Source organism: Bos indicus, chromosome 7 (genome assembly GCF_029378745.1).
Source record: "Bos indicus isolate NIAB-ARS_2022 breed Sahiwal x Tharparkar chromosome 7, NIAB-ARS_B.indTharparkar_mat_pri_1.0, whole genome shotgun sequence".
Taxonomy (NCBI): domain Eukaryota; kingdom Metazoa; phylum Chordata; class Mammalia; order Artiodactyla; family Bovidae; genus Bos; species Bos indicus.
The window spans coordinates 81422880-81446008 of record NC_091766.1 but is presented as its reverse complement, the minus strand read 5'-3'; the positions used below and the strand labels follow the sequence as shown (position 1 = coordinate 81446008).

Below are 23129 nucleotides of genomic sequence, written 5' to 3'. Positions count from 1 at the left end.
GTGTGTCCTTCCATGGTAGAAAGTTAGCTAGCTCCCTAGTCTCTGCTTGTCAGGTACTAATCCCATTATGAAGACTACTCTCATGACCTAATTACTTCTCACAGTCTCCACCTCTCAATACCATCACACTGGAATTAGAGTTTTAACAAATCAAATTAGAGTTTTAACCAAAATCAATTTTGGGAGGACACAAACATTCAGTTCATTGTATCTGACATTCTTACAGTGGTCTCATGGTCCAAGAGGGAGGCTGGAACTCCAGCAGTCATACCAGCCTTATAGGCTGAATGTAGGATACGGGAATATAGAACAATACTGCTTTGTGTAAGTCTTCCAACTTAAATCTCCGTCTCCTTGGCCAAACTTGAGGCAGGTGAATACACCCAAATTCAAGGGAAATAGGGAAATATTACCTTTTATCTGGGGCTTCCCTGGTGGCTCAGATGGCAAAGAATCCGCCTGTAACGCAGGAGACCTGGGTTTGATCCCTGGGTCAGGAAGATCCCCTGGAGAAGGGAATGGCAACCCACTCCAGTATTCTGGCCTGGAGAATTCCATAGACAGAGGAACCTGGCGGGCTACAGTCCATGAGGTCTCCAAGAGTTGGACACGGCTGAGCGACTAATATACACTTTTTAGCTGAGGCATAATACTGAGACAGACTGGGGCCTGCAACCCTTTGCTGCGAGTGCTCCAACACTTGCACCTGGACAAACCTCTCCTAAAACAGCAAAATACAAAGAACTATTTAACTAAAAACAACCACATGCATAAATAGTTGGGTCGAATTTTGGACCAAAAGATACAAAAGACCAAAAAACTCATCTGTCACCTCTGAAGAACCAGGAGCAAAAACATGATGCTGAGCGTGCCCCCTGCCCTCACCATCACCAGAGGGGTGGGCAAAACACCCGAGTCACCCCTCAACCCAATGCCTGGACACACCCCTACCCTCACCCCATAAAAAGGACAAGCTCATCCCCACTCAGGGAGCACGTGTGCAAGGGAACCAGTTACTTGTTCACGCTCCCTCCTGCTGCAGCAGGGGCCCCAGTAAAGCCTTGCCTGAATTTATCTGGCTTCTAGTCAATTTCTGTTGATTGGGAAAGGCCAAGAACCCTGGTTAGTATCAATATGTCAAGCTAAAAATTGGGTTTCTCACTGCTCAGAGGAGAGACCCCCAAGCAACTTAAGAGTCTCTGCTCTAAGAACAGTCTTTTGGACTCTCTGGGAGAGGGAGAGGGTGGGATGATTTGGGAGAATGGCATTGAAACATGTATAATATCATATAAGAAACGAATCGCCAGTCCAGGTTTGATACAGGACAGAGGATGCTTGGGGCTGGTGCACTGGGATGACCCAGAGGGATGGTATGGGGAGGGAGGTGGGATGGGGGTTCAGGATGGGGAACACATGTACACCTGTGGCGGATTCATGTTGATGTATGGCAAAACCAATACAATATTGTAAAGTAATTAGCCTCCAGTTAAAATAAATTAAAAAAAAAAAAGTCTCTGCTCTAGAAGAGGTTAAATGTGTGTGTGCGCACACGTGTGTGCATGTTTGAGGGAGGTGAATAAAAGCTTACTTAAAGCTCTGTAAATTTGGTTTCTCTGTTCTTTTGGAGCTTCTGTGGTGTTTCTCCTGGACATTACGTGGTTAATTCTAAGGGAACTATTAAAAACAGATAAATAGACTGTGCACCTGACACTGTTTAGATCTATAAACGTTTCTGCTTTTAAACATTTAATTTTGCAGATATTTAGGGCTGTCACGTACGGAAGGCAGACCTTTGCTAAAATATTTTGCTTCCATTCTATAAATTATATTTTGGTATGTCAAGGAAATACTGAAATGACATAGTAATCTTGTTTAGTACCATGAACCTATTATAAAATATTTTCTATTTAACTGGCTTTGTAATTGTCAACATTAGTGTAATTTATCTTCTTCAACTGTTTTGGAATAAAATATATGGTTTCTAATTATAGGGTAGATTAGGTTAAAAGGATTAAACTAATGTAGAATGTAGCAATTCTCTGCTGACATCTGGGAGAATTTGGAAAGAGTGAATATGTTTGGAAATCACATGTTCTTTTAGATAAGAATTTTATTGTGATATGCCTCTTTCCACTTATTGATTAGAACTCTGCATGCTCTGATTTTACCCGTCAAACCAACTTACATGGAGTCAGTTGACTAATCTTGAACTCGTATGGTTAGGTTTTCCCCGTAAGTATAGATAGATAGCATGCTTTTATCTTCCATTTTTGGTTTGGAAACCTTGGGACATAGAGCCATATGATCTGTAGGAACCAAGCAGACCTAGGCTATGGAGAAACAGTTAATCTGCTTCATGTTTGAGCAGAGGAGCAGCATGTGGGAGAGGTGGTTGTACGAGCAGTTGCTTAGGTCAACTTGGACAGGTAAACTTGCTTCTTTTCCATCTTTTACTTGGTCACAGAGTGATATTTCCTGTGGAGTATAATTTCTTCATGAAAGGTATTGACTTAGGTGGTTTTGCAGTATTTTTCTAAATATAGCAGACTAAGCTTTGAGTCATATATCCTAATTTCAACCCTTTTACCATATAGTTCGGTTGATATGGAAGCCCCTCAGTTGCTCTGGGCCGTATTTTAGTGATACTAGGATTAGATAATCTTGCATTGAGTGATATTTTAAAGTTCCTCTGATCCAAGCTTCTGTTTAGTGAATAAAGCCCGTGCAGTATCCCCAGCTTCAACCCATACTGTGCCTTTACTTTTTCAGAGATTGGACTCTCATGTTTTCCAACCCCAAAATGATTCTTTTCCCAGCCTATAAGATTTTTGGATAGCTCTAATGCTTACAGAAAAGGTCTTTGGGATATCGAGTTGCAGTTTGCCTTCTTATCACTTTAACCCATTGGTTTTAGTTCCACCCTCTTTAGCCATGTGAAATAAGACCAATCCCTCTGATAGCTGACAGCCTATTAAGGGTTTGCGCTTTCCCTTTCTTCAGGTTATGTATCACTGATACTTCCAGTCATGGCTCACAACTTGTCTTCCCCCCCGCCCCCCCTTGTCTTTCTAGGACTTATTATCTTTCCTTTTCTAGTTCTATACTCCATTAATGCATTTAAGATAAAATTAGCTCTTTTGGCAGGGCAGTCAAGTGCACTATTAATTCATATTAAACTTGCAGTCAGCTAAAACCTGTCTTTTAATTTGGGCTATTGTTATATTTGTCAGTCCTACAAGATTTTTGTCAATACAAGATTTTTGATTCAAGTGCAGAGTTGTACATTTATTTTTGTTAACTTAATCTTATCAGATTTAGTGCAGTGTTTCAGAGTACCTGTTCTTTTCAGATACTAATGTGGAATCTAAATACGTTAGTTACCTCAGTTTTATTTTCAAATTTGATGATTATGCAGCGATTGTTTATCTAATATCAGGGAGTTAGTTTGATTATTTGTATATTTACTTAAGGAAGTCACAGTCTCTTAGCTTACTCTTTTCATTGATTTAGGCATCCATGGATGCTAAATGCTTCTTTGTGCAATTGACTGGAAATTGAATATCTGGAGATTAATTTAGTAGAGGTTCCTGTATTTAATCCTATTATCTCCCCCTGTCTTTCTCTTTTATCTATTGATTATTTTAGCTTCTTATGTAGAGATACATTTTAAACATTTATTTTAGATACAAATGTAACTGGAGAATCAGAATATCTTTATTTAAATGTATAGATATGTAGGAAAAAATATATATCTTTGATATATATCCCTTTCTGATACTTAAAAATGTGGGCCTCTGCTTACATTTTGGGGTAAAAAATAAGCTTTTGTATTCTGAAATTGAAACCTAAATTTTAATTAGGAAATGCCATCAGTTCAGTCACTCGCTCAGTCGTGTTCAATTCTTTGTGACCCCATGGACTGCAGCACATCCATCCACAGGAAATACCATAAGGAATCCCTTTTAGATGAATATTTTTCTGAATTACAAATGTACATAGAAAAGCTTGTTTTTTAAAAAGTCGAAAAAAAATTAAAGATAACTCTGCGGAGGAATTCTTAATAAAATAACTACTATAAACTGCTAGTAAGTAATTAAATATTTACTTTCATAGGTGAACACATTTTATAAGCTGTAAAATACTATAAATATAAGTTCCTATTATTACTCCATCATGTTTTATATAATAGAGTAAAATCTTTATATTGCATAGTGACAGTAGAAATCTCAATAATATTTTGTGAAACCATTTTTATTGCTTTAAGGTACATAGAGAATTTTATTTTGGCCACAGTGATGTATGTAATTTAGGTAATTCTTTCAGGCTATTATCCTCTGGTTAAACATCCTCTTTTCTTCCTGCTTATCCCATTTCCCTTAATACCTAGCTTAAGTGCTGTTTCCTGTGTCAGCTCAAGCCCTTTTGTCAAGAGTCTCTTACAGTGGTCCCTTCCTCGTCTGGATTCTTGATGTCTTGCTGCCTGTGTGCCAGCCACATGCCACTCTGTATTTACTGACCTGGTTTTAATTATATGTTTCTTCCCATTAACAAGCCTGAAAATTCCTTGAAGACAAAGTTTATATCTTCTTCTGTTTTTTTTCCCTTTGGTTTAAGAGCTAGACTAATGGTAGGAGCTTACTAACTGTTGATGGTGATGAGTATTAAGTGTTTATTAAATTTCTCATGTTTCAAAATAATTTTTGTTTCTAATATTAGATATTTAGAATTATCTTTATGCTGCTGCTAAGTCGCTTCAGTCGTGTCCAACTCTGTGCGACCCCATAGACGGCAGCCCACCAGGCTCCCCCTCCCTGGGATTCTCCAGGCAAGAACACTGGAGTGGGTTGCCATTTCCTTCTCCAATGCATGAAAGGGAAAAATGAAAGTGAAGTCGCTCAGTCGTGTCCGACCCTCAGCGACCCCATGGACTGCAGCCTACCAGGCTCCTCCGTCCATGGGATTTTCCAGGCAAGAGTACTGGAGTGGGGTGCCATTGCCTTATCTTTATGCCACTAACTTGTAAAAAATTTTTCTTAGTGTAAAGATTCATTCTTTGACCATATTGCTACACATTCTGTTGTGGTGGGTCCTAAATTATTATTTCCTTGGTTCTCAGTACTTTGCACAAGATAGATGTTTGCTTAAGAGTTGTCTAATAAAGAGATAAATAACTAGCATGAAAGATTAAATGCTGTAAATGTCTAAGTATTTCAGACTAATGCTAGGAAATGAGTTAAGTCGTAGGGAAAAACCGTGTGGTCTTAATTATTTTATATGGAACTTTAAAAAAATAGCTCCAACTAATGATTAAAAATCAATTATCATACATATATACCTTCTGAAAATCAGAGAGAAAAAATTATCCAGTATCTTTCCTGAGTTGGGTTTTCCTTTGAATACCTGCCCATTTCCTTCTATGGTGTTCTGGGTCCTGTGTCTATGGGTGTGTTCTTCTGAAGCATTTCTTTCCAGTTCTGCATGTGCCCTAAGAAGTACAGATCAGAGACATTGCTGGAATTTGTTAAGAGAAAAAATTTTCCAGAATTCCTCTAGGGAAAGTGGAAAATGAATTATAAACACTAGCCTCAATGAATGGTGCATATTAATGCAGATACTTGAAATATGGCAATAACAAGGTAGGTCCAACTAAAGACATCACCAAATATATTATGGCTTCGACTGTGAAGAAAGCTGAGCGCCGGAATTGATGCTTTTGAACTGTGATGTTGGAGAAGACTCTTGAGAGTCCCTTGGACTGCAAGGGGATCCAGCCAGTCCATTCTAAAGGAGATCAGTCCTGGGTGTTCATTGGAAGGCCTGATGTTAAAGCTGAAACTCCAGTACTTTGGCCACCTCATTCGAAGAGTTGACTCATTGGAAAAGACCCTGATGCTGGGAGGGATTGGGGGCAGGAGGAGAAGAGGACGACAGAGGATGAGATGGCTGGATGGCATCACTGACTCGATGGACGTGAGTCTGAGTAAACTCTGGGAGTTGGTGATGGACAGGGAGGCATGGCATACTGCGATTCATGGGGTTGCAAAGAGTCGGACACGACTGAGCAACTGGACTGAACTGAACTGAACTGAACTGATGACTGTATGGATTTGACTGGGGTTAAGGAAATTAGAACAAGGTGAAACATAAAAAGGTGCAAGAAATAATAGGGAATGTAAAGTGAGTGCTAAAGAAAAGCAGATACAAAGCAGAATAGATCTAAATGCCAAAAGAGTACGTGCGAAGATTGGAAAAGGAAATTAACAGGAAGACTTTTAAAAAATAAGAATGTCACATTAAGTTCTCCTCATTTCTATTCATGGACTCCCTAAAGTGAAAGGGAAGGTCCCCTTAGAAGTCCTCATCACATGGAAACGTGAGAAGAAGTAAGCTGTAGTGACTTCAGTCCACATCAGGGAGCCTCAGTCTTTTCGTGAGGAGACTATTTGCATGAAGCAGGGAATAGAAAGATATTGAAGGATTTACAGTTCCCCAGACCTGTGGTGGATCCAAGTTACTAATACCGGATCAGAATGTTATGTTCATATCTGTGATCCCAAGTTTGAACAGCTTCAGAAAAGAAGGTAGATACTGAACTACAGATCTTAGACCTGGTTCTGTGATGTGGGTTGCAACCATCTGGCATGTGACCTGTGGGACACCAGGGAAATGATCTTTAATGATAAGAAAGTGCTACCTATACATATAGCTTCTGCTATGTGCACTGCTTAAAAAACAGAAATAAGGAGAGATATTTTAAATTTAGTTTTTATTTTATATTGGAGTGCAGTTGATTTACAATGTTGTGTGAGTTTCAAGTGATGGTAAAGTGATTCAGTTATATGATACATATTCACATATCCATTCTTTTTCAGATGTTTTTCCCATATAAATTATTATATAATATCAAGTAGAGTTTCCTGTGTTATACAGTAGGTCCTTGTTGATTATTTTTATATATAGTAGTGTGTATATTTCAGAGAAGGCAACGGCACCCTACTCCAGTACTCACGCCTGGAAAATCCCATGGACGGAGGAGCCTGGTAGGCTGCAGTCCATGGGGTCGCTAAGAGTCGGACACGACTGAGCGACTTCCCTTTCACTTTTCACTTTCATGCATTGGAGAAGGAAATGGCAACCCACTCCAGTGTTCTTGCCTGGAGATTCCCAGGGACAGAGGAGCCTGGTGGGCTGCCGTCTATGGGGTCACACAGAGTCGGACACAACTGAAGCAACTTAGCAGCAGTAGCAGTAGCAGTGTGTATATTTTAGTACCAAGCTTCTAATTCATCCCCACCTGCCAGTTTCCCTTTTGGTAACCACAAGTTTGTTTCTAAAGTCTGTGAGTCTATTTTTGTTTTGTAAATAAGTAGGAGAGAGAGATTTAAATGATGCAACTTATTTTCCAATAAGCTCCAATACTTTGGCCACCTGATTTGAAGAGCCGGCTCATTGGAAAAGACCCTGATGCTGGGAAAGATTGAGGGCAGGAAGAGAAGGAGGCCACAGAGGAAGAGATGGTTGGATGGCATCACCAACTCAATGGACATGAGTTTGAGCAAACTCCAGGAGATAGTGAAGGACAGGGAAGCCTGGTGTGCCACAGTCCATGGGGTCACAAAGAGTCGGACACAACTTAGGGACTGAACAACAACGACGATTTATTTTTAGTTTTACAGTAAGCTTTTGCATGAGATAAAAAAGAAAAAAAATGGTAAAGCCAGGAAGAAATTCTGAGTAGGTTATTTTCAGTGCTTAGTAGTAAGAGGAATAACATTAGACTGCTTTTAAATGTTTTCCACTCATCTTAATTTCTTGGGATATGTAATTTATTTAGAAAGAAGGTATTTTCTTGGCTATTAACATGATTAGAATAAACTATTATTGTTCATTTGTACTTGAGGAAAATGTTACACATAGATAATAATTTAAAATAAACTTGAAGAAGGAATCATGAGCTTATGACTGAGTTTTAAAATCATTTTTTCTTGATTATAGAAAATTTGGGAAGTACAGATCAATAGAGAGAAGGTTTAGTATCTTCAGTATCTTTATGTATATGAGGTATCTGTTTCCCTCAAACTGATATTGAGAATATAAAAAAATAGACTTTTTAAGTGTATTTAAAACAAAGGCTGGATATTAATATTTTGTGTGGTTGCATAGACACTGTTTTTGACACGGTAAACCTGTTTTTTCACTTCACTGTTGACGATGAAGAACTTTACAAAGACAGTGTTAGAAACAGATTTCTAATTTTTCACACCTCCTTAGCACCAGGTTGTAAGCTCTGTTGAAAATTTGATCAGGCTGATCTAGTTTCATTGCTAAACTACTTAAAATCCCATGAGCAGTCTCTCAGAGGCTGCCAAATGCTCCTTGCTACTTGTTAGCTAGCTGTGATCCAGCTAACTCTTGGCATTTTATCACTTAGGAGACACATTTGGATCCTGATATGTGTCATTAGTCAACACTGGAATTATACAGTGCATCAGGAATAAGAGAATTCTGTTTTCTAGATCCAAAATGACTTTTTTTAAAAAAGAAACTTATATTGGAGTGCAGTTGAAACTAACAAACATTTCAGATCAGGTATATAAAAAGTGATTCAGTTACATGTATACATTGTCTACTATTTTTCAAATTCTTTTCCCAATTAGTTGTTACATAATATTGAGCAAAGTCCACTGCGCTATACAGTGAGTCCTTGTTGGTTATTCATTTTAAATACAGCAGTGGGTAGGAATCTAGCAGAGAAGGCGATGGCACCCCACTCCAGTACTCTTGCCTGGAAAATCCCATGGTTGGAGGAGCCTGGTGGGCTGCAGTTCATGGGGTCACGAAGAGTCAGACACAACTGAGCGACTTCACTTTTACTTTTCACTTTCATGAATTGGAGAAGGCAATGGCAACCCACTCCAGTGTTCTTGCTTGGAGAATCCCAGGGATTGGGGGGAGCCTGATGGGCTGCCGTCTATGGGGTCGCACAGAGTTGGACATGACTGAAGCGACTTAGCAGCAGCAGCAGGAATCTAGATCCACCAAGACTTTTTATAGTCCATTAGGAGAACTTGGGCTTCCCAGGTGGTGCTAGTGGTAAAGAACCCACTAAAAGACATAAGAGATGTGGGTTTGATCCTCAGGTCGGGAAGATTCACTGGAGGAGGGCATGGCCATCTACTCCAGTATTCTTGCCCGGAGAATCTCATGGACAGAGAAGCCTGGTGAGCTAGTCAGTGGGGTCACAAAGAGTCGGACATGACTAAAGTGACCTAGCATACGTGCACAGGAGAACTTAATTGTGTTCTAAATTCTCTGTCTGAGGCTTCTCTGGTTAATGACATGCGGATTTGACATGGTTAATGACAAAAGATGGGGACTGGGTTTTGGATGTCCAGTTTGCAACACATACTGCTCACCAGTGCTAAATATAACAGCTAGACCGTTCTGTATAAAATAGCCCTCTTCTAACCCTCTACAGTCATTTTATTGTTTATTTTCTGACCTTGATTTATTTCCTTTAAGGAAATAGGGAGGTTGTTGTCTTTTGAGGATTTGTTTCATTAAAAATAACAAAACAAGAAACATGTGTAATATCATGTATGAGACGAGTCGCCAGTCCAGGTTCGATGCACGATGCTGGATGCTTGGGGCTGGTGTACTGGGACGGCCCAGAGGGAGGGTATGGGGAGGGAGGAGGGAGGAGGGTTCAGGATGGGGAACACAGGTATACCTGTGGTGGATTCATTTTGATGTTGGGCAAAACTAATACAATATTGTAAAGTTTAAAAATAAAATTAAAAAAAAATCTACCCCTCACAACTTGATGTTTAATTTGTTTCTTTAAAAAAAAGTATCCTTTGAATATAGGGATTAGGAATCAGTGTGAAGAAATTGTTTGGATAACATTCATGTTGTTAAACTATAGTATTAATTGAAGCTGAAATAGCTAAGGAGATTCCTTATGCTTCCCCTTGTATTGCTTGATTAGAGGAAACCAGAAGATTGGAGGAAGCCAGAAGATTCTGTTAATGCCTTATGCCTGGTCTAAGAGAGTCATTCCTTCATTAAAAATTATTTATTGGGCACTTCTTTATGTGCTGGAGATACAGAGATAAATGAAACAAAATGTGTTATAGTAGTTTAATTTCAATAGAAATTAGGAACAGCTGTTTTTTGAAGTTATTCTCTTTCCATGTCTTCCCTCTACCTTTGGGCATACAGGTGAATTAACCAAAAGAATTTTAAGAGTACAAATGGGGATTCGTTACTCTGAAGGCTTTATGTTTACTTATATCTTTTTTCTCCTTGCTAAACATAAGATGGTGAAATACTAACAAAGTCAGTTTCCATCACTGAAGTTTGGGATGGATATCTGTGTCCTCGTATTAAATGGCTGCTTTCTCTGGAGGGCTTCCCAGGTGGCACAAGTGATAGAGACTCTGCCTGCCAGTGCGGGAGATACAGGAGACACAGTTCATCCCTGGATTGGAAAGATCACCTGGGAAGGAAATGACAACTCACCCCAGTATTTCTTGCCTGGAAAATTCCATGGACCGAAGAGCCTGGTGGACTGCAGTCCATGAGGTTGCAAAGAGTTGGACATGACTGAGTGCACACACACACACACACACACACACACACACACTTTCTCTTGCTTTCACCTTCAGCGTTACATCTTTTTGGAATATTAAAAGAATCGCATGCAAAAGACAGGTAGCAGATAGTAGACCTGCCTGTGAAAAGTAAATATAGGATATTGTGGCCGGGCTGACAGACATATGTGTTTATTGGCCGTTGGACTTTTCATTGTATGAGCTCTTACCTAATGATGTTTATACATAGTTCATGACTCTGCCTCACAGGAATATTGTGGGGGCATGATTAAATATTATCCAAGAGTGGCGCACATTCCCCAAACATTTTATAAACATTAAATCATTATTATAACTAGCATGTATAATGTAAAGAAAACTTGTGATGAATCCTGCTCACCAGATTTTAAAAAATCTATGAATAAAACAGTCATATCCGTCTTAACTATTCTGTAAGTTCAGCTCAAACACATTAGGCCATTTTTATTTACTGACTTTTGTGAAATAATGATTTTTTCTCTAGAGATCTATCATACATAGACATTGACATACATACATATATGTGCATGTAGTGAGTGAGGCATTAGCTCTGTACTACAGGGACTATTCACCTTTCATTTATATGTAGCTTGGAAAACCTTTTTGTAGATTAACAGTAGTCTTAAAAACCCTTTTTATACGTTAGTCAAAGTTCCTTATTTTCTACTGTTTCCTTCAGAGCAAGAGATTTAATCTCAAATTAGGTAGCTGGATTATAGAGTGAATTCTTTACCCCTTTTCCAGACTGTAAAGTCCTTATTATAAGTGTGGTTGAGAATTTGCTGTAATTAAACTCTTAAATGACAGTATCTGTTGTAGATGTGCTATTAGTTAAATGCTTCATTGTCTTAGATCTTTTACATGATACATGGTGGCAACCATGTAATAGAGTTTATTCACATGAATAGTAAACTTTTGTTTCTTTGTTAGATTTGGCAATTTTCATAAGGTAAATTTGAAATAATTTTATTTGAGGGTATGGTTATGACATTTTTTTCACATTTTAAAGTTCAAGAATTAAGCAGAAGTCTCTTTGGTGCTTTTTCAATGAATATACATAAATTCTGAATTATATTTTCAAACATGAAATTAACTAATGCAAAATATTTTACTACAGATGCAGCCACTTTCCTATTTATTTTTTTATTTTTTATTGTTCTACATGTTCTTTGGTTAAAAAGTTTTGTGTATTAAGTTTTTCTACATTTGGGAAAATTTCTTTAGGCTAGACTCTCAAGTAATGGTATTATATTGTTGGATCAAAGTGTGTGAACTTTTTTAGCAAGTTGTTGATTTATACTTACTGCCAAATTGGTTTTGAAAACTGTACCAGTTTATTGCCATCAGTAGTATTTGAATATCCATTTTTTTTACATATTATTTAATTAAGAATTTAAATCCCATTGTTGCTTTAATATGTATTTGTTTGATTCCCAGTAAGGTTTAATGTTTTCCATGTTTCAAAATTAGTTGTGATGTTTCTTATTGCTTCTGCCCATTTTCTATGAAGTTTAGAATTTTTATTTTCATATTATTAATAGTTATTTCTACATATAAAGTTTAATCAAAAGTATCTAAATGTGTCACCCCTCTCTGCTCTCCACCCCATTCCCTCCCCCGCCCCAGAAAGTGAAAGTCGCTCAGTTGTATACATTTTGCGATTCTTTTCGACCACATGGACTGTATGAATTCTCTAGGCCAGAATACTGGATCTTCCCAACCCAGCGATCGAACTAGGTCTCCCTCATTGCAGGTGCAGTCTCTCCCAGCTGACCCACAAGGGAAGCCCAAGAATACTGGAGTGGGTAGCCTATCCCTTCTCCAGCGGATCTTCCCTACCCAGGAACGGAGCCGGGGTCGCCTGCATTGCAGGTGGATTCTTTTTACCAACTGAATTATCAGGGAAGCCCCAGAAAACCTGACCAAAATTAAATCAGACAACAAACTGGGGAAAAAATGTTTGCAGAAAACATCAGCGGTTTAATATTTTTATCTGGCCACATATCTTGGGTCTTTATGCAGCATGAATGGCACAAAGTATGATCTTTTACTGGAGACCCAAAGCTAACATTATGATTATTAATTATGATTAATAATGATATGTATGTAATAAAGACAGTGCTATTACGAGAGTTGTCCTCAGGCCTTATGAAGGAGGCATGGGGGTGTTTGCTCCTAGTCTAATTAGACCATACTGGTTTTATGTTTTATTTATTGTTTCCACCACATCCATATTAGTTGCTCATCATTTGTTTCTTCTTACAGTTATTAATGTTTTTACCAGTAGCTATAACTCAAATTTCCGTCTCTTTTTCTACATGTAGTATGGTATATTTGTGTATATACATTCTCGCACTTTTAACAATGAATTATGAACATTTTTTCATTTCATTAAACATCTTCAAAAATGTGTTTTCCCATTACCTGCATATGTTACAATCTAATTATTTCTCTCATCAGATATTTAGGTTACCAGTGTTTCACTGCTACACTTTTGCCATAAACTTCATTATAAATTGTTTGGATTTCTGATTAATTCTTTAAAACAGTTTTTTAGAATAAAAATTACTAGGTCAGAGGTTACAAAAGGTTTATTATTTTAATTTTTTCCCATTTACTCCTTTTTTTTCTTTTAAAACAGGTAATAGAAGTACTGGGTAAATAAGCAAACAGAAGAATGTTTATGCAGTTAAAAAAAAGTCTGCCTCTTATCCTAGGCTCCCACTCCCTAGTGATAAAAAAATCCTACAATAAAAGATATTGTTTGGTTACGTATGTTTTCACCAGAGGGGGAAGCTTGGAGGGTGACACTTGTTGCTCCTGTGCCTGTATGTATATGAACTGTCTCTGGCAGAATATACATGTGTATGTGTAGTATACTTCAGTTCACTTCAGTTCAGTCACTCAGTCATGTCCAACTCTTTGCGACCCCATGAATCGCAGCATGCCAGGCCTCCCTGTCCATCACCAACTCCCGGAGTTCACTCAGACTCACGTCCATCGAGTCAGTGATGCCATCCAGCCATCTCATCCTCTGTCATCCCCTTCTCTTCCTGCCCCCAATCCCTCCCAGCATCAGAGTCTTTTCCAATGAGTCAACTCTTTGCATGAGGTGGCCAAAGTCCTGGAGTTTCAGCTTTAGCATCATTCCTTCCAAAGAAATCCCAGGGCTGATGTCCTTCAGAATGGACTGGTTGGATCTTCTTGCAGTCCAAGGGACTTTCGAATCTTCTCCAACATCACAGTTCAAAAGCATCAATTCTTTGGCGCTCAGCTTTCTTCACAGTCCAACTCTCACATCCATACATGACCACTGGAAAAACTATAGCTTTGACTAGATGGACCTTTGCTGGCAAAGTAATGTCTCTGCTTTTGAATATGCTATCTAAGTTGGTCATAACTTTCCTTCCAAGGAGTAAGCGTCTTTTAATTTCATGGCTGCAGTCACCATCTGCAGTGATTTTGGAGCCCCCCAAAATAAAGTCTGACACTGTTTCCACTGTTTTTCCATCTATTTCCCATGAAGTGGTGGGACCAGATGCCATGATCTTCATTTTCTGAATGTTGAGCTTTAAGCCAACTTTTTCACTCTCCACTTTCACTTTCATCAAGAGGCTTTTGAGTTCCTCTTCATTTTCTGCCATAAGGGTGGTGTCATCTGCATATCTGAGGTTATTAATATTTCTCCTGGCAATCTTGATTCCAGCTTGTGCTTCTTCCAGCCCAGCGTTTCTCAGGATGTACTCTGCATAGAAATTGAATAATGGGAGTGTACCATGTAAGCTATTCTGCATCCTCTGTTTTTCACTTGTAGACTTACACTTCCATATTTTACCGTTTAGGCACTGAATGCTTTAATGTTTGTAGAGTCTTTTCTACATTCATTGGTGAAATTTTAAAATATTATTTATGGCTGGGAGGTTGAATATTTTTCCTTAGGATTATTTGCTGGCCATCGGTAGCCATTCTTCTTACTTGGCCTTTAACGTCCATCCTTGCTCATTATTTAAAAACTAAGATTTTCATGTTCTGGCAGGTCATAGTATATGAGCAGAATGTATTAAGCATGTTAGCTTTTTGTTGTCCTCTGGGTCATATATCCATTTTTCTCAGTCCATTATTGCTTTTTAGTTTTATTTGGTTCTTTTGGAGGGATCATCAGAGTTTTAACATCTTTTTGTATTTTTTCATTTTTATATATCTTTAATTTGCTTCTAATTATATATTTTGTGACTCATAAAAAAATCTACGTTTGTTAGAATTACGTACCAAATAAAATGTGATTGGAATTACCCCCTTTCCTTTTGTAAACAGTTTAAAAAATTAAACTGTAAACCTGGTCCACCCCAACTTACTAGAGATTTTGAATCCATGAAGCCTAGTTGAAATAGATTTCACTCCATCAGAATTGGAGATTGATAGAATTTGAATTGTGAAGTTTTGTCAGTGCCTTTTCTGCCCTGCTCCTGTGGCCCCGTGAGTGTGTATGTGTGTAACTTGCAGACGGTGAACTGAATGTGCATCACATTTGTAGCTGGTATGTAATTGGTGTTTTGAGGGCAGTGCCAAGTGGGCTCAGGCTTTAGCTGTTTTCAGTGTTCCTCCGTTTGTAACCTCTGTCTTTGCTCTTAATTTAAAAGTGTAGTGCCTGCAGTAACCAGGGAGTAAAGCAGGTCTTGAGTTATTTCAGATTTGGGTCTCTCTCTAGAGTTGCTGGTCACATGATTTTGTTAACTCAGTCATTGATATCTATTTGAAATTTAGAATGAAATGAAAAAGATATATGGTCCATGAACCTTTGATATACTTTTTTGTTAATCAGTGTTTAAAAAAAAAAGCGTGTCTGCTTTCTGGAAGCAGATTAGCTGCATGATTTTTTTTTTTTTTTCTATGTAATTGAATTACATTATAAGACACTGGGGTTTCCCTGGTGGCTCAAGCAGTAAAGAGTCTGGCTGCAAAGTGGGAGACTTGGGTTCGATCCCTGGGTTGGGAAGATCCCCTGGAATAGAGAATGACAACCCACTCCAGTATTCTTGCCTAGAGAATTCCATGGACAGAGGAGCCTGAAGGGCTACAGCCCATGGAATCACAGAGGGTCAGACATGACTGAGTGACTAACAACTTTCACTTCCATTTCATGAGCCACTAGATTAAATAGCCACTCTGTGCTTTTTCAAAAGTAGATAAATTTCTTAAAGATCCTAAAAAGGAAAAGGAACATGTTAATATGACAGTGTACGCATTTAAAATATTTGTACATTCAGTATTTACCTTTAGATTTTCGTTCAATAGAAATTGAATCTGAATAAAGTGTTTGGTGATCTCATGTCACTGGGTAAGGGACCAAGCTGTGATTCACATGCACGGATGGACAGGTATCACTCCCCACTCCCCTGGAAACATTTGTCTTCATATAAAATTAATTTATTCCAGGGCTTTTCCCTCAGAACCATCTGAAGGCTCTTATTTCTGGTGACCCTAATGCCTCTGTAGGAAGCTAATGGAGATCAACAGTATCCGTTCTGTCACTGTGGTGCTTCGTGGTCCTTCAGGAGCAGGGGAGGAGTGAAAGGAATGGCAACTGTGGGCGCGACTGTGGCATCGGTGACTTGGTAATACGTGACAGAATTAGCTGCGACATAATTAGCTTGGCAATGTAATATGTGACATAATTAGCTGAAACTGTTGCAATCATTGTTACTATTTGCTGTGCTCTCCAATCCTTTCAACAGCACTGCAAGAAAAGTATCCTTCCCATTTTGCAAATGAGGAAACTGAGACTCAGAAATTATGTTTCCTTGAAAGTGAGCATGGGTACTGTAAACAGGTGGAGAAGGTGAATTTAACACTGGACGTGGTCAAGTTAAGAGAGAACTGCCTTGCTAGAAATTTCAAACTGATTTGGAGAAGCTGGTTTGTAGCTTGGTAGAGAGGATTGGACTAAAGAGATGGGTTTGGAAAATCCTGTGCACAGAAGCGGGCTTCCCTGGTGGCGCTAGGGGTACATATACACAATGGAGTATTACTCAGCCATTAAAAAGAATACATTTGAATCAGTTCTAATGAGATGGATGAAACTGGAACCTATTATACAGAGTGAAGTAAGCCAGAAAGAAAAACACCAATACAGTATACTAACGCATATATATAGAATTTAGAAAGATGGTAACAATAACCCTGTGTACGAGACTGCAAAAGAGACACCGATGTATAGATCAGTCTTATGGACTCTGTGGGAGAGGGAGAGGGTGGGGAGATTTGGGAGAATAGCATTGAAACATGTATAATATCATGTATGAAATGAGTCGCCAGTCCAGGTTCGATGCACGGTACTGGATGCTTGGGGTGGTGCACTGGGACGACCCAGAGGGAGGGTAGGGGAGGGAGGAGGGAGGAGGGTTCAGGATGGGGAACGCGGGTATACCTGTGGCGGATTCATTTCGATATTTGGCAAAACTAATACAATATTGTAAAGTTTAAAAATAAAATAAAATTAAAAAAAAAAAAAAAAGAACCACCTGCCAGTGCAGGAGGTACGAGACACGCAGGTTTGATCCCTGGGTTGGGAAGATACCCTGGAGGAGGGCATGGCAGCCCACTCCAGGATTCCTGCCTGGAGAATCCCCATGGACAGAGGAGCCTGGCAGGCTATAGTCCATGGGGTTGCAGACTTGGACACCATGACGTAAGCGACTTAGCAAGCATATACAGAGATGGTAGTTAAAATTCGGAGATTTGCTAGTGATGTATTCCACAGTCACCATGGCAGTGGAGTTGATTAATTGTTCACCTGTGTGATGGTCCCTGCCACTCTTTCCAGAGCACAGGTCCTGACTGCCTGGGAAGCATTCATTTTGTTCCAGGGAGGTGATAGAACGTTAGGATACTTTAGGCGGCGTTGTAGGTAGATTTTCTCAGCCCTGTCCTGTTTTATCACTCTGTTGGTAAAAATATGATGTGCTGCTACAGCTGAGATTTGAAGGATAGGAGGACAGGCACACACCTAGGAAGATGCTTCAGAATCTTTAGCTTTATAGTTTGAAATCCCTTCCTCTCATTGATTCTCTGCCCCCACCAATACATCTTTTAGAATCACTGTCCTGGAGTCATTCAAAGAGGGGAGATGTTGCTTTAAATTCTATTCATAAAGAGATACACTTTTTGTTACCTAATTAACTGGGAGAAACATATAAGAAATATATTATCTTCTTTAATATTACAAAGAAGAGATTCCAAGGAAGTGGCTTGCTCAACTTTAAGGAACGGTTTGTATTGCAAGGACACAGCTAAGCCGAGCCCTGGCCTTGGCTGTTCTGCGGTCAGTTCTCTTGCCCCATCGCCACCCCTGGATCCACCACCATGCCCCCGCTTCACTCAGCGCCTCTCAACTTTCAGCTTCTCCACCTTGGTGGAACATCCTTACCACTGGGCCCTTGACTTGGACCTGGCTTTCTTTTCTAGCCTTCACCACTGGTTTGGCTCTAGGCCCAAGATTTTACAACCCGCAGGAATAACATGAGGCTCTAGGGCAATAGCAGGAAGGCCATGATGCCACTGGCAGGCAATTTTGAGGCTTTGGTCTCTCCAGGCGAAATTCACAGATATTTTCTCTTTCAAGATGAAACCTGCCATCATGGTCAGGGCATCATGTGATAGGGTTGAACGCAGTTACTAGAGGGACAGGGTATGTGGAATATGTGTGTGTGAAGAACGTGTGATAAGAATCACCACTGGGGTTTGTTTGTTTGAAACTCCAGGAACATTTCAGTTCCCGTATCCCATATAATGTATGTTGGGAATGAACCTTCCCCACGGAGCATCACACAGGGATGTGACATGTGCCTCAGCTGTGTTAGGGCAGAAGATGAGTTGAGAAGCACCGACCTAGAAGATGGCATTCAACTTGAAGAGAATAGATATTTCTAAATTATATTCCTATACTCACTGTCAACAACATGCTTTTCATCTATGAGTAACTTTAACATGTATCTATTCGTGGTGCTTAGTAACTACAGAATGATTCTCATCTTAAGGGTCTGACAGTTTGGGAATGGAGAAATAATTAAATGGACAGAGCAATGATTATATACAGGCTTTCCCTTTTCATTACAAGTACATGTTATGTTTTCATAACCATGAAGAAAATACTCATTTTTGCAAATGCCATCAGTCTTTAACAATCATAAATTCATTTGGCAAGATAAATGGTGTGGCTGCACAGAATTGTGGTTATTGTTACATTGTTTTGTTTACTGTAAACCTGGCTCAATATTGGTAAATACAGTGTGGCAGAAACTGAAGTGTTGTGAGCTATCTGGGCATTGGTCCAAGAGATCATTAAAAATACTGCCGCAGACTAATTTGGGTTTATGAATAATATTTTGTTAACAGCTTAACTAAAATTGAGCCACATGGTCTAGCTTAAAATTCTGAATCCACTAGTTAATGAGAGTACTATAAGTGGATAGTGCATACTTAATATTCTGTATTTGAGTGATGAATTTATATGTACTTTTGTGTTAACCTTTGAATTGTAAGTCCCCAAATGCCTAGTATAATCTAGTATCTTTAAAGTTTACTTAATGCTGTGATTTGCAGTTAATTTGAGTTTCTTATAAACTAAAATATTGTTGGTTTAACAATAACATCTAAGGAGGAGAAAGTGCTGAACAAATATTACAGTGGATGTTCAACATCCATTTTGGCATATGGATGTGTAAACAGCTGAAGTTTATAATAACATTCACTAGAAAGATGGAAGGATATAGTGTTGTTTTAAAAGTCCAATTATTTATTAAACTAATAATTATACCTTAATATAGCTTATGGGAATTATTGTTTGGTTTTAAATTTATAATTCATATTAAGTACAAAAGAGAACTTAGAGTATGAAAAATTAGATGATACAAGACAAAAATAATCTTTATTTAGGTGTTTCTTGCCAAAAGATACAATGTGCCTTATTTTTTTGTGTCCTATTTTAATTAAAGTTCTTTCTGAACATACATGTATAAACTCCCATTGAAAAGATGTTGGAAGAGTTGATTTTCTGTCACTGTTAGTGTGAAAAATACTTTTGTAATGAAAAGGTGTATGCATTGTTTAAAGAGTGAATTTTAAATATACCTCTTCTCAATAAATATTTTTTTCTTTTCCCAGGTTAGCACTCTACGTATATGAGTATCTGCTCCATGTAGGAGCTCAGAAATCGGCCCAAACATTTTTATCAGAGGTATGTTATGTATATTTTCTGTATTGTATTTTGATATCCTGTATAAGTGAATGAAAAATAAAATGTAACAGTTATCTGAAAATTGTGAATGTTCAGTTATCCAAATGCATAATGTAGTCTTTGTAGATTATTGGAAGCATTTGCAGTATCTCAAAATGCCATTTCCGTGCAAATAACTTTCTACTCAACTTTCTAGCCATTTCTCCCCCCTGAGAAATAGAAACTAATAGTAATCTCAGCAACAATAATCAAGAAAGCATATTTGCTTTAAAAGGCAAACACCATCATATCTCTAGTTTTAGAAATATTTTATTTTGGCATTATTCACAGTTTTGGAAAATATGGTTTTTGTTTTTATTTTGTATAGATAATAGTGGGTTGATGACGGAACTTAAGTTAGAAAAGATTTTGATAATCTTGCTTCAAGTTTTTGTTTCTATTTTTCTCCTTCACAATTTTTAAACCTTAAATTTTAGCTTTCATACAGTGTTACCTTTTCTTCTTCAATTTATATAATAATGAGGAAGAGGAGGACTTTACTGAGTTATATTATGTGTGAGCATATTATCTATAGTTCTAAGAAATTTGCAAGGCATCTGGCATTATTTCTGATTTACTGATAAGAACTACAGGACTCAGGGAGTTCATATAACTAGTTTGTGCTCACACAGCTTAGTAAGTTATTGAACTAGGATTCAAACCTTCACTTCAGTTCAGTTCATTCGCTCAGTTGTGTCCAACTCTCTGTGACCCCATGAATCGCAGCACGCCAGGCCTCCCTGTCCATCACCATCTCCCGGAGTTCACTCAAACTCACGTCCATCGAGTCAGTGATGCCATCCAGCCATCTCATCCTCTGTCGTCCCCTTCTCTTCCTGCCCCCAATCCTTCCCAGCATCAGAGTCTTTTCCAGTGAGTCAGTTCTTCATGTGAGGTGGCCAAAGTGCTGGAGTTTCAGCTTTAGCATCATTCCTTCCAAAGAAATCCCAGGGCTGATCTCCTTCAGAATGGACTGGTTGGATCTCCTTGCAATCCAAGGGACTCTCAAGAGTCTTCTCCAACACCACAGTTCAAAAGCATCAATTCTTCAGTGCTCAGCTTTCTTCACAGTCCAACTCTCACATCCATACATGACCACAGGAAAAACCATAGCCTTGACCAGACAGACCTTTGTTGGCAAAGTAATGTCTCTGCTTTTGAATATGCTATCTAGGTTGGTCATAACTTTTCTTCCAACGAGTAAGCGTCTTTTAATTTCATGGCTGCAGTCACCATCTGCAGTGATTTTGGAGCCCAGAAAAATAAAGTCTGACACTGTTTCCACTGTTTCCCCATCTATTTCCCATGAAGTGATGGGACTAGATGCCATGGTCTTCATTTTCTAAATGTTGAGCTTTAAGCCAACTTTTTCACTCTCCTCTTTCACTCTCATCAAGAGGCTTTTTAGTTCCTCTTCACTTTCTGCCGTGAGGGTGGTGTCATCTGCATGTCTGAGGTTATTGATATTTCTCCCCGGCAATCTTGATTCCAGCTTGTGCTTCTTCCAGCCCAGTGTTTATCATGATGTACTCTGCATATAAGTTAAATAAATAAGGTGACAATATACAGCCTTGACGTATACATTTTCCTATTTGGAACCAGTCTGTTGTTCCATGTCCAGTTCTAACTGTTGCTTCCTGACCTGCATACAAATTTCTCAAGAGGCAGGTCAGGTGGTCTGGTATGCCCATCTCTTGAAGAATTTTCCACAGTTTATTGTGATCCACACAGTCAAAGGCCTTGGCATAGTCAATAAAGCAGAAATAGATGTTTTTCTGGAACTTTCTTGCTTTTTCCATGATCCAAGACCGGGAGCTGACTGTGGCTCAGATCATGAACTCCTTATTGCCAAATTCAGACTTAAATTGAAGAAAGTAGGGAAAACCACTAGATCATTCAGGTATGACCTAAATCAGATCCCTTATGATTCAAATCTTAGGTCCATGTTAATTCCAAAGCCCCCGTTTTTTCCTCTGTTTCTGTGCTGTCCAGTATGGTAGCCACTGCCTAACTATGGCTTTGTGAGCACTTGAAATATGACTGATCGAATTGAGAAGTGCTATAAATATGAAGTTACACACTGGATTTTGAAGACTTGATGTGAAAAAAAGAATACAAAATATGAATAATTTTAAAAATTTGATCACATTGACAGGATAATATTTTGGATATATTAGGTAAAATAAAATTACTAGTGTTATTTTTCTTTTTAAAAGTAGTTACTAGAAAATTTTAAATTATATCCGTGGCTCTCATTTGTGGCCTGTGATTATATTTCTGTGGGACAGTGCTGATCAAAATTATGTTGTCTCTAGTGATCTCATGAGTTTGCCTCTACAAGATCAGGGACATGACAGGCAACCCTTTGACCAAAGTCCCTGCCTGAGGTACAGCCTTCTTGAGATTCACTGTCCCCCAACAAGCACACAAGTAAATAAACACACATATCCCCCCAATCTAATTAAATTAATTAATTAGTATATGTGAACCATTGGGGCCTATTTGCAAGTAAGAAAATTGAGAGGTATGCTCAGAACTTAAGTCAATTGTTTTACCATAGAAGGAATTTATGCAGTGTAATAAAAATGTGATTTCAAAGTATATTTAAATCAAAACAAGTTTAACATATCTATTCCTGATTAAATTGTAAATTAGAAGACTTTGGTCTATAACCTTTCTGAGTCACAATCACTTTGATGTTCCAAAGGAAGCAACAGAGATTGCAAACAGGATACTTTTAATAATTATATTCTTAATCACTGCCAACTTATATTTAAAAGAAACTAAAGTCAGTTATGGAGATTTTAAACTTTTGTTTTAATGCAGTTGAAAACTTGATGAAAGGAGTTACTGATCACTTTTCCTAGATAAAGAATTGTTTTGAATTGGCTCAACTTTCTGAATCTGTTTTTTCTTGCCAACATTCATAATCATTTCATCAAACAAAAAAAGTGTTGCTAACTTATTTAAGGACATTCAGATATTTGGATTCAAATAAGTTATGTAGATTAAGCAGGTAACTAGATAGTGTACTTACAGATATGCTTCTGAACTCAATGGAAAATGGAAATACGACGTTTTCTAGTGCTATTTGGTAAAAATAAAAGTATAATTTCAGAAGAGATTTGCACATTTTTAAACAAGTATTTACCATGATTTTATTGTCTCCGCTTGCATTTGGAATACAAAACTGAGGATTTCTCCATTATCAGTCTGGTTTGATT

General features: G+C 38.3%; 1 protein-coding gene across 5 annotated transcripts in view; it reads left to right on the top strand.

Annotated features, from left to right (window-relative positions):
• The window catches only part of SSBP2 (single stranded DNA binding protein 2), a 310974-nt gene that overhangs the window by 72541 nt on the left and 215304 nt on the right, over positions 1-23129 (top strand). For all 5 annotated transcript variants that reach the window (XM_070793993.1, XM_070793994.1, XM_019965385.2 and 2 more), the window contains exon 2: positions 19794-19866. In XM_070793993.1, coding sequence (XP_070650094.1) covers positions 19794-19866 — 73 coding nt within the window. The remainder of the gene's footprint in view (positions 1-19793; positions 19867-23129) is intronic.